The sequence below is a fragment of the Tachypleus tridentatus genome, chromosome 3 (genome assembly GCF_004210375.1).
Source record: "Tachypleus tridentatus isolate NWPU-2018 chromosome 3, ASM421037v1, whole genome shotgun sequence".
Taxonomy (NCBI): domain Eukaryota; kingdom Metazoa; phylum Arthropoda; class Merostomata; order Xiphosura; family Limulidae; genus Tachypleus; species Tachypleus tridentatus.
In genome coordinates this window covers 17,669,221-17,682,143 of record NC_134827.1, presented here as the reverse complement: position 1 = coordinate 17,682,143, position 12,923 = coordinate 17,669,221, and the positions used below count along the sequence as shown (strand labels likewise).

The following is a 12,923-nucleotide window of genomic DNA, read 5'->3' as shown; positions in this document are numbered from 1 at the left end:
ATACATACATAGGATTTATTTAATACTCCTGTTTGTGCACTTCCTATAATTAGAATTGAACCTTGGACATCTTACATACCAAGTAATTGCTTGAACTAAAGGGTTAACCCACTAATTACTGTAAACACAGTTACCACATATAAATACTACTACACAAGTAAATCAAATATTTAAAAAAAATTAAGTGAACAAGGTTATGTTGATATTAGTTCAGTAGTGAATAATAATCTTTATAGAAGTATTCTATGGAAAAATCCATAAAAGACATATAGGGCTAACATTGCTAGGTGGTTAAGGGTGCTAAAATTTCACAATCTGTGGGTTGCTGGTTTGAATCCCTTTCTGCCAAGGAGGCATTATAATTGATGGTCAATTCTATTATTCATTTGTTAAAAAGAAGAGCCCAAGAATTGGAGATAGGTGATGAACAGTTGCCTTCCCTTTGGCCTTTCACTCTTGGGTTGCTAGTGCAGCTAGCCCTCACATAGCTTTGCATTAAATTCAAAACAAACCAAGTGAGATAAATAGCTGCATCAGTTTTCACTAATGTAACTTTGACAAGGTGTGTACAGTAATCATGTTACCTGTATTGAGTAAGGTTTGTAAACTCACAGAAATATAATTCTCTCTATAATGTATATATTATACTTACATAAGTTTACAGCAGTTGTAGCACTATAAAACTTTGTCATTAGGATTATAAATTTTGTAGTTATACAGTTACTATTTTAACACTTTTTCCCATCATGGTTAATATTGTGCATCATCATCAGGTGCTACACTACACATTCTTGGCAGAGGTTCAGTTTGAAGAGAGACAAGCCAGGGGACTTCTTTCCACCCACTGATGTGTTTAGGAATGTTCTTGTTTCTCTTCAACCCTGCTCATGGAATTTTGAGTTGATTGCTGCATAATGAAATTGTGACTGGTATTGAGTTTTAAAGGAAAGTTGGCTTTCCCACCTGAGGTCAGGGATGCTGGTGTTCTGATTTTGTTTGGTTTTGGAAGTTTTTGTTAGTTGTGTCTCATCATGAATTATTTGATTAGTTTTGACAAAGCCTGAGCTATTTGGTTGGTTCAGGGTAACAAAGTGAAGATCAGCAGGGCCAATGGCATGTCGTTGGTTGTGATGGTCGATGATATGACTAACGAAGGAAGACCAGGAAGAACAAGGCAGGAGGTGGTATATGAAACACTTCTCAAGTTCTTCTTCTCTCAAATAGCTCATGATCAGGGGCATGGTATGGCTGGGGTCTAATGCCACAGTTGGGATCAGTTGGTCCAACTGCCTAAGAATTTGCAATATCAAGTACTAGAATAAACCAAAGTTTATAAATTAAATTAGTAATTAAGAAGTTTCAGATAATTACCAATACTTGATATGTAGTTTCAAAGCTTTATATAATTTTGTTGCATTTCATTGCACATAGAACTCTGATGTTTTTTTTTCCCTCATTCACTCACTCAAACATACTCAAGGGTTCTTTTGGCACAGTACTTAGTAACATCATATATATTTTGTCTGATAGGTGAGTTCACTAACACTCATTCCAAAAAAGAACAAACAAGTTAGTGTTTTAAAAATTTCACCCTCTCTCTTTAGCAGTTACAGATTTTGAAGTGAAATAATTTTTTGTGCAGCAAATTGTGTCTTATTTTAGAAACTTTTATATGACAACTAATTTCTTTCAGTTGCTCAGTTCAGAGTTGAAGTTATCAGAAATTGTCCCATGTTTAACAACATTAAATTCTGTGAATATATGGCAGTAACCTACCAGTACACGATAATGGCACTTGTTGTTACTGACATTTTTATTTTCATTAGGAGTTTAACATTCCTGCAACATTCATTAGTTAGAAATTAACTGAATGTTAGAGGGGGATGTTATATATTTTAATTTTTAAAGCACTTTGTCATCCCCTTGGTGTGGATTCTTGTGCATTGTGAGAGAACCTCCCAGGGAAGGTTCTGTTCTTTCAGTTTACCTCCTCTGGGATCCAAACATCCACCCACATGTTTGCTGTGCATGGTGACCCGTGAAGGGGAGGAGAGGATCCTGGTGGTTGAGGGGTCCAACCCTTAACACACCCCTTTGGCCTTGAATTTCTGTTGATGGGCAGCCTTGGGGTGGCCCCCTTGGGTCAGTCGGCTGGTCCACTTTGGCAAGGGTCAACCAAGTACCAGTGTTGGATGTTCTCAACAGGTGTTGTGGACATTGTATCTGATACTGATGTTTGGGTATAGTGCTCACAAAACCCTGGCATTGCTGCAGTGTCCTTGCTTGACTTTGTAGTGCGTCCCCTTGTAGGGCTCCATGGTGGGTGGGGTCCGTGGGCACCGCAATTTCCCTTTCTTTATTATAGATACTCCAATTAAAATCTTAAATAAAATAGTGAAAAAACAGTCCATAGATAAAGGACCATGTCTTGAATATTTTGAGCGGCGATCTTTAACATCAGTTGTACCTCATTTTATTATACAACGTTCTCTTTCAGACATATCCTTAGGGCAGATGACTCCCCTTTTTCATTCAGAAGGGACTAGAGGGACTTGTTTACTCTCTAAGGTCAGTTAAAAAGCTTCACTCTGGTGACATATTGGTGGAAACAACCACATCTAAACACAGTGAACTCCTCTTGCATTTGAAGATGATTGGGGATATACATATTGAGGATATACTGCTTTAAATTCATCACGAGGAGTTACTGCTGAAAGGGATTTGAAGAACATCCCCAAGTCAGAGATTCTTGCTGGTTTCTCCATCCAAGGAGTTTCTGCAGTGAGGCATATCTACACTCATAAAGATGGAATCATGATATCGACCAATGTCCTCATTCTGATGTTTACATCACCACGTCTGCCTGCCACCATCAAGGCAGGTTATCTTAATTGCAAGGTATGGCCATATATTCCAAACCCTCTCTGATGTTTCCAGTGTTAGTGGTTCAGTCACTCAAAGACTTCATGTCGTGGTTCCTTGACGTATGATCGTTGCAGTGGTAAGGATAACGGTGCTTATGATTGTAAAATGGACCTTCATTACGTCAATTTCAATGGCTCTCACCAGACCTACTTTCGTTCTTCACCTAAATAGTTGGAATAAAAAGAGGTTCAGCGTTTGAAAACGATTTACAACATTACTTACCCTAAGGCCCGAAAGTTACTGTCCACCACTTCATCTCAGACCTATGCTGCTGCACTTCGTTCCACTACTACAGTGGGAGTGCAGATGGATCTCTCTGTGCCTCCAAAAGAATCATTCTCAAACCAAATGAAAAATCTTTTGACTTCCATAGTTAAAAAAGTTGATGAATTAACTTCAACACCCATCTCTGTCCCTAACATACATTCCAGCAAATCCCCAAATCCACTTCCTTTAGTTCCAGGTATGGGCATTCCCTTGGATACATCTTGTTCTTCCACCTCAAGATGCAAAATGATCATTCATTCACGTCCTCAATTGCTGAAATCCTCTTCCAACAGCAAAGATCTGCCCAACTGACCCAGGGCAGGATCCATAAAGGTCAGTAGACCTCCTTCAAATAAATACAGTAAAGAAAAAAGACATGGTCATAAGCAGAAGGTTTCTCCACCCAGTTTGTCTACACACAAATAAAAATAGCCACCTTGATGCAATGGAACTGTCGATGTTTACGGTTGACATCAAAACACTGATTGCTTCCTTCCATCCTGTATGTCTTTCCTTTTAGGGAACATTTCTGAAACCTGCTGACACAGTCATCTTTCAGTAGTTTTCTTTGTACAGAAATAACAGGTTGTGTGATGGACGAGTGCATGGAAGAGTGGCACTATTAGTTGATCAGCATGTACCCACCCTGTCTTTGCCATTCGATACACCTATGGAGGCAAAAGTTGTGTTTCCTTGGGTTGTAACATCACTGTTTTTTCTCTCTACCTGTTGCCTGGAGAGGCCTGTGATCAATCAGACCTTGATGCTCTCATAGAACAGTTGCTGTGTCCCTTATTAATGCTGGGGACTTTGATGGACACCCTCCCCTCTGGGGAAGTGCTGATATTGATAGGATGGGTCGCTCCGTAGAGTGTATGCTCTCTGATCACAACCTCTCTCTTTTCAATAGCAGTTCTTATACATATTTTCATACACCTAGTCAGTCCTTTACTGCTATCAATCTCTGAATATGCTCCCCTTCACTTTTCATGGAGGGTTGACAATAATCCACAATGCAGTGATCATATTCCTATGATTTTGAGAAAGACTGGCCATGGTTGATGCCACCAGACCTGTATGCCCCAGTGGAAGCTTGATCAAGCCAACTGGCTCTCTTTCACTGCTTTTGCAGAACTTAATCATACCATCATCTGTAAGCCATCAATAGATGACTGTGTGACAACAGTAAGTGACTGTATTATACAGGCAGCTGTTCAATGTATTCCTTAAACCTCAACACGTTTTCCATGATATCCTCGTCCTTGGTGGAATCCTGTCTGCCACATGGCATGGAAGGCTCAAAAATATGCCTGGAATACTTTTCATAGGTATCCTGCACTCTCACATTGCATCGCTTTCCAGCAGGCCCATGCACATGCTTGGTGGGTAAGGTGTCAAAGCCAAAAGAAATCTTGGATTAAGTTCACAATCAGCATATCTTTTACCACCAGTTACAAAGTTATATGGGATAAGATTTGAAAGGTCAGTGAGCAATATAATTCTGTCCCCGTCTTTATTTTGCTCTCTGATGACCAGGAAGTAGCTGATACCCTGAGCATCATTGATACTCTAGGTGAAAGCATTTTCTGGGTAGCTTGCACTTCTGCTTCTTCCTCCACCTTTTTACTCATCAATACTTGGGCAGAACATTCACCTCTTTCCTTTTGAGCTGATTGTCTCTATGACTATAATTGTCCCTTTACACTGGTGAAACTCATATTGGCCCTTCATTAGTCAGGCAGTACACCAGTTGGACCTTATGATGTACACTATGAAATGCTGTGCCATATATCTCCTGCTTTTCTTGCTATTCTTATGATTGTTTTTAACTGGATCTGGCAGGAGAATGTTTTTCCTGATGTTTGGCACCAGGCTATTGTCCTACCTTTCTCTAAGCCTGGGAAGGATCCCAAGATTCTTTCAAACTACCATCCAATTGCTTTAACGAGCTGTCTCTGTAAGACATTAGAGAGGATGGTTAATGTTAATTTTGTGTGGTTCCTCAAATCAAACAACCTTCTCTTGCCCACCCAGTGTGGGTTCTGACGACAGTGCTCCACTGTGGACCACCTGATTTGACTTGAAACGTCAATCAGAGAAGCTTTTCTCAAACAACAACATCTTGTATCAATATTCTTTAACATTGAGAAGGCTTATGACACAACATGGAGGTATGGCATTTTGCGAGATCTCCATATACATGGGTTACATGGCCATTTGCCCATTTTTGTTGAATAGGCGATTCCAAGTTCGTATGGGTTTGACACTTTCCCATTTTCTCTCACAGGATCTTGGTGTCCCTCTGGGCTGTCTTGAGTGTCACACTTTTCATTATAAAGATTAGTGGTATCAGTGAAGAACTACCCTCTGCAGTTGCAAGCTATATCCTTGTCAACAACTTCCACATTTTGTGTCTGTCATTGAGCATGAGGTATATTAAGCAGCAGCTACAGATTGCCCTGAATTGTTTACTGAAGCAAACCACAACAAATGGCTTTAACTTCTCTCTCTCTCTAAAACTATTTGCATGCACTTTTGCTGCCAACAAGGTATTCACCCTGATCCTGAACTCCATATCAGTGGTCCCTGAGACAAAGTTCTTGAGGCTTATCTTTGACCGTAAGCTGACCTTTATACTGCACATCAAGCAGCTATGGGTCAAATATACAAGAGCACTGAACATCCTCCATGTCCTCTCTTTTATCACTTGGGGAGCAGATCAATGTTCTATGCTAAAGATTTGATTGAAACTCGACTATGGATCACTGGTCTATGGCTCTGCCAGGACATCAGCCTTAAAGATGCTGGACCCCATTCATCATCAAGGACTTTGGCTCTGCACTTCTCCAGTTCAGAACTCATACATAATCTCATGAACCTTCTTTGCACCTCTGCCATTTGCAACTATCTTTACTATATGACAAACCAATGACAGAAGAAGGTCGAAACATTGTTTGCCCTTCTACATAAAATTTTCTCAACCCAAACCATCCGTTTTTATATATATTTTTCTCTACAAGTGGGTTTTCTTGTTTACTAGCGAGCCAATGTACAGAACATCAACTCTAAGTAATGGTGATGTTGCTAAATAATATTAACCCCTCCTAAAACTGTATTGTAAACACAATGATTTGCATCCTGTTGTAACAAAATCACATTCTTATGAATGGCAGTCATACCCGACTGTTCAATCAGCCAAAAGTTGACATTGCTTACTGTTGACTCTATGCCTTCCTTCCTTGTCTGTTAGTTCAGGAATAGGGCAACCAGTGCATGTAGCTCTTATGTAGCTTTATGGAAATTTTAAAAACAAAGATTATGAGCAGTGACCAGACTTCTCTGCAGTGACAATGAGTAGTTGAGTTAATTTTAACCCTTGAATTGTTACACTCATAAAAAAAAAATGCTTTTTCTCAGAAGAATCAAGACTGTTGTTGAATTTGAAGTATTACAAGTCAGCTAAATGTGTAATAACTAATATTTAATTTTATGTTATGGTAAGAGTTTTGGCTTTTGTTTTTTTCATGTGTGCTTTTGTAAATATTTTCTTTATTTATTTATTTAGACTTAGATTATTTTTGTAACTGTTGTAACAGAATGACAGTGAGTTAATAAGTTAACATTCACAGAAATTTATATTTTTTATTGATTTCGTTGACCACATGTAGACTTTTTATACAAATATAGTTTGTAGATTTTGTTAATCCACTGTAAAAGAAGATAGATTTGTGTATTTTGTGTGCAGGACGTCATCTCTACAGAAAGTCAGCTACAAGGTTGGAAGTGCAGCAAAACCTAAAGACAAGTATAACCGATTTTTTTCTGCAAGGTCATCAATGATCAGAGCTGCTTACTCTCCAAAACGCCCTCAGTCCAGTCCAGCAAAATCATCAACTACTATTACAAAAACAGCTACTTCTCAACTTCTAAGTTGATGATATGTAGCAGTTAGTCTTGGCAGTTTTTTATTACAAGTAATTGAGCTATAAGAGATTGGGTTTTTAACATCGTCTGCAAAGTTTTGTACTTAGGGCATCATCATGCAAGTGTTCAAGTGAAAAAAGCTTTTTGATGAATCTGTTTAAGCTGTTCTGAAGGTGCTTAAAAGCAGAGACAAAAATGTCTCATTAAACATAAATATTTTAAAGCCCACTTATTTGAGACTGCCATTGGTTGTAATTTTTAAATAAATATTTTAGGTACTTCATAAGAGGCTAATGAGAACAATCATAAACCCAGATGTGTTTGTGCTTATAAATATAATTGTTTCTTTTTACTAGTTTCCTGCATGTGACAGTATTTTGTCTAAGTCAGTGTTAGCAGTATTCTTTTTATGAATCATACGTCACCACTGGTTAAATTACAAATTGTTTAAAGTCATATTTGCTTTAGTGATTTGTATTTAATGTTTAAGGAAGAAAAAAAAGATTGTGTTATATTAGTCTGACAAAATGAAGATTTTTCTAATTTGACTTTTTTATGATTTATTTATTAATGCTGTGGAAAGAATTTCAGTTTTAATATGAAAGCATTCTTAAACATTGAGTGTTTTTTAATGCAAGTCTGTGCCTTCATATGTTAAACTTAGCAATTTTAATGTTTAAAACCATACATTTTAAAACCAATGTGTATAAATATAATAATTGATAAATATTGTTTCAGAATTTCTTTCATATTGTTTTTTCTAGTTTCAGTTTGTTCTTCTCTTTCTGTTAATTAATCTTTGTTTTTATAGACTACCTTGTACTTATTCTAAATAATGTAAAGCTATACAATATATGTTTGAACAAGAAAATTAATAGAATTAATAAATTGTTGAGTCTTGGTTTATCTGAGATTATAATAACTGCCCAATTATAAAACTTATTATTTCTAAGATCAAAGATTGAGTTTCAGTTGTACAAGCTAGGGAAGTTTTACCTCTCAGTAAATGAATAACTGCTAATTTTATGAAACCTTTTTTTTGTAGTAGAAATGATATAAGGACAATTTATCTTACATTTGGTGTGACAGGAATTGACCAAAGTATCCCAGATCACACAATGCTGTAATATTAATTTTTGTTGTTGTGTTGCTATAACAACAGGCATTTTTAACAAAACTTTAGTTAGAGTAATGTTTATTCAGTTGCTAAACACTTTTCAAAAAGTAGAAGTTTGCTGTTTAGATGAGTTGGATGTTGAGCTAAATCCAGTTTGTGTGTTGCATCAATTATTTTATGATTATTGATTCAAGTTTCTGAACTTTAGGTGTTGGCTGTCTTAGATATTGATTAACTAAGATGTCAGAAATTAAAAGTGATCAGTATTTACAAGCATAGGTGTATTAGCTGATAAGTTTCTAACACTATCAGTGTGATGTTTATGAATGGCACAGATTATAGTATTTATTGTAAGAAACAAAACAGAAGGGGATAAGTGAAATGATATGACAAGCATTAAAAAACAATGTTTGTTACCAAAAATATATATGGTATTTCTTCTGTAGTTACTAAAATTTGTCATGATTCTATTGTGGTCTCCATTCTTATCCAGATCAATTAGTCATTTAGAAAGAAAATGGTTAGGAAATCTCAAAGGGTAACAGTTAATTAGAATCATAGTTTTCATAACAAAAGGCATATAATACTGCTGTGTATCTAAAGAAGAAGGTATGGTATGCAAAGCAAAGCTGAACTACAAATTCATGTTTGTGCAGATCTATAGAATGCAGGTAAGAATACTGTAGAACCAAATATAAAGCTGCTTGTTTTATACTGAGTTATATTGCAACAGTAAAACAATTTTATACATTGTTTTATTATTGTGAACCTAATACATTAGCCTTGTAATTTTTTTAATTTTGTTCAAAACTTTCAAATTTATAGAATAATGTGTGTGATGTGTGCCAAAATTAAAGTTGTGTAGAATTTGTTTTATCCTACAGACTTTTACATGGTGAATGATATGAGCAAGTTACAATCACAGCAGTTAACACTAAGGGTATCAGCAGAGGTCAAAGTGTGCACATTGCAACGTTTTACAGTGTTACATTTAAAATGAAATTAAACAACTTTATCATTGTATGTTAGTTCTCTTGACATCAAAACATAATTTATAATTCAACTTTTTATAAAGTAAGTTTTTTCAAAGTTTAGTTCAGTAATGAATGTTTTAGGTTGTCATGGACATTTTGAAATTTTATATACATTGAATTAAATAAATATTAAGATTATCTGGATATCTCTTGTATAATTAAGAATGAAATTTAAAATATCTTACTTCAGTATAGATTTAGAGAACCTGGAAAAAACAATGTTGTCTCATCTCCATCAGTATAAAAAAAAAGACCAATAGTTGGCTATTTTAAGACAATAAAATTGTTAAAATAATGTTAGTGAACCCATTTAATGTTAGATATAGCAAAATATCTTTATTTTACATGATTATACAAACAGATTTTGTTAGCTGAATATATAGCATGATTTATAGTAACTTAAATTAGTGAAGTTCTTAAATCAGGTTAAGAAAATATTCCTTGGTCATTGTTAAACATTTTTGTTCAGAGTATCTTTCTAATTTTATTTAAAATTTACATTTTGAGGTTAATATTGAATATAAAATATCTGGAAGAGAATGTCAAATGTGTTAATGTTTTTGGATGTTCTTACCCACATTTCCCAACTTTAGCTTTCTGAAATTTCCAGTTATATTTTGCTGTGAAACTCTTATACTGTAACAAAATCTGCAGTGTGTATTGAAAAAATAAAATATGCATATAATTTTCCACAAAATTTCTTTTTAATATTTGTAAGTTTAAAAATAAATTGGAATTACAGAGAACATTTAATTTAAAATAGAAAAAATTACATCCAGTTTTTAATATTTTAACATCTCATGTGAATCTGCTTTACTATCATATCTGAAAAGATTCATGAATTTTTGTGGCAGGCTATTCAAAATATTTGCATCATATGATGTCAATTGTAGTTGAAGTGCTAAATCTTTTTTGCTTTAGAATTTTGACATATTGATGATGCTTTATTTTCATCACTTAAAATGTGGTAAATAATTTCAGATAGTTTTAATTGTATGTGCAATAAATTTGAGAATATATGATAGATGGTATTTCTTTATATCCTTGTTCAAAAAATTGCATGAAGGGGGTTAAGTAATTAGCTTATTTAAGAATTTCAGAACAATCTTGTCATTAGATAATGCTTTTAATAATCAGCATACAAATATTTACTTTTTCAAGTTTCAACATACATTGGGATTTTACACTTAAATATGAGTGGCAAAGAGCTGCATTTTACTTTAACAGAACTTGCTAATCTTGTGATCCTGTATTGCATCATACTTTACCATCAAAATTTCAAATCATTCCTTTTTATTTTATACTGATATTGTTTTTGTATAATATCTAACTTAAGTTTGTGTAAAACACAGTTTATTTTTACATATTTTCATGAAACAAGAAACATTATTGTAAGAATAGTATTTGTAGTGATATATATTTCTTAAATATTCATATTTTCTCATAAAAAAATTCCACTGGAAGAATGCTACATTAGGTTTGGTTAAATTTTATTTTTGCTCTTGTATGTATAGGTGACATAAAACAGGAAATGATGTAATCATATGCTATACAACCTTAAGAATTTAAATTTGTCTACCTCTTAAAAACAACCTTCATGTTAAATATGACTAATTGTTACTCAGTTCTTGAAATAAATTGATGCAGTCTTTACAAAATGTAATTTCAAAAGTAGTTAAGAATGATTCAGTTATTTCACAATTAATAAAAAATATCAAGTAATTCAGGTGGAATGTACTACTGTGTGTTTAAAGTATAGTGATTATTTGTTCTTGGTTTTGTGTTGGACTTGCATGTGGATTATTTTAGAATTACCATGTGATTTGAAGACTTACTAAAGATATACAGATGTTTAAACTAGTCCATGTGTGGAAAGTTCAGCAATTTAACAGAAAACACTAATTCAGTTGTTGTTTTTTTCAAATAGTTAATTTATATTACAGTTATTTATGTCTATGTTTAGCCTCACTATTCAACATAACTTGACAGAAGTAACACCATGTTATTTTACATTGACTTTGTGTTCAAATAGAAATCCAATTCCTCAATAGTTTGAACAGATACTCACTATAAAACTAATCATTGACCTTTCTGAATTATTCACAAAGATTTGAATTGTTAATATTTTTTATCTTCTAACTAATCCTCAGTCATTTTTGTTACACTCACAATCTTAACTGTTAACATTTAGAAATTCTTAAATATTTGCTGATCAACTAGTATTCATGAAATTTTTTGGATTTATTAGTATTTATTACCCAAACTAATTATTTAGAAAATAGAATTAACAAAGCAGTTGTATATTCCAGAACTTGAATAATTTTATTCTGTTTAGATGTTTCTAAAATTGAAACAAGAAACAACAGAATTATAAAAATGTGAAACCAGTTTTTAATATTAATCTGACTAATTCTGTCAAGATTTTATTTCTTTTGTTTCTAATGATGGTTAGGAGATTTTTATGGTTAATTATTTTTATAAAATACCTTAGTTCATTTCATCACTAGCCTTTAGTTTCAAAGGATATGAACTTGGGTGTGTGTCGTTTCTGAGGTTATGGAAAAAAACTTCAAAATTGGTTAAATACACATCTATGATAAAAACATTGCAAATAGAGTTTTTGTCATATACATGTTTTACCAATTTTGAACACTTTCTTCCATTATTTTTCCATGTCTTGTCTTTCCTACTGTGTGTGTGTTCTGAAGTTAACTGTTTTGCATCTGCTGATTATCAGTGTTCTGTTTGGTTCTGCTGCTGTTCTGTGTTTGGTCGTACTTTTCAGATTTGCTGTTATTCACTCTGCAATTACATCTTTAATAATTAGTACAGGGTACTTAAATGTTCATTGGAAGCAAAGGATGAGTCAAAATTAGCTGTTCTAATGATTTCATCTCTTGAAGTAGGTGTTCTGGGTTGTCTTTAAGCAATCTTGAAAAACTGAAGCTCTAAAGAAAGGTACTATTACTTTACTTATGCATATCAATTCATGATTCATCATTCTAAGTTGGGTTATTATCATTTTATGACTTAAGTTTCAGTAAATTTAAAGCATTATAGCACGAACACCAACTGGCACAATTTCTTTAATGAGTATTAAGTGTTACAACAAAACTTGAAACTACTTATTAGGAGTGTATTCTTAATGTCTTAGTTCCTAAGTTACAGATGTGTTAACACCTTATGTAGTGATTATTTTATGGAATGACTGCCAGAATCATCGTGTTTCAAAAAAGTTTTGAGTGTGAAAATGATAATACAATTTAATGAGTGATGAAGAAATTTATTGTTTTCTCGGTGTTATACGTTATTTAATCAGAATCTTAAGTATTACCCAGTAAGTTCCACTAATGACAGTAAACTCAACAAACACTCAACCAATCAAAGTATCAAACCTATGCATAGGTGATGTAGGCTGTTTTATGATTCAGCTTCCTTCAAGACTGATTAATTAGGTTTTAGTAAAATAAAGAATTTGTATTATGTATTTGTTACCTTGTTGTCTTAATAAAGTTTTATTGTGATTTGTGAGAAGTTTACCTCATGTTGTATTCTAATTGAATGGTTTTACACTGATTGTTTTGAAAGAATCTTAATACTCTTAAAATTCTAATCTTTACAACATGTTTCAGTTATAAGGTTTAATGGTTCAGCTT

General features: G+C 33.7%; 1 protein-coding gene across 6 annotated transcripts in view; it reads left to right on the top strand.

The window, feature by feature from the left end:
• The window catches only part of LOC143246457 (tubulin monoglutamylase TTLL4-like), a 60,869-nt gene extending 48,064 nt beyond the window's left edge, over positions 1-12,805 (top strand). For all 6 annotated transcript variants that reach the window (XM_076493191.1, XM_076493189.1, XM_076493192.1 and 3 more), the window contains one exon: positions 6,938-12,805. In XM_076493191.1, the coding sequence (XP_076349306.1) occupies positions 6,938-7,127 (190 nt within the window). In that variant the 3' untranslated portion in view covers positions 7,128-12,805. The remainder of the gene's footprint in view (positions 1-6,937) is intronic.
• The last annotated feature ends 118 nt before the right edge of the window (positions 12,806-12,923 follow it).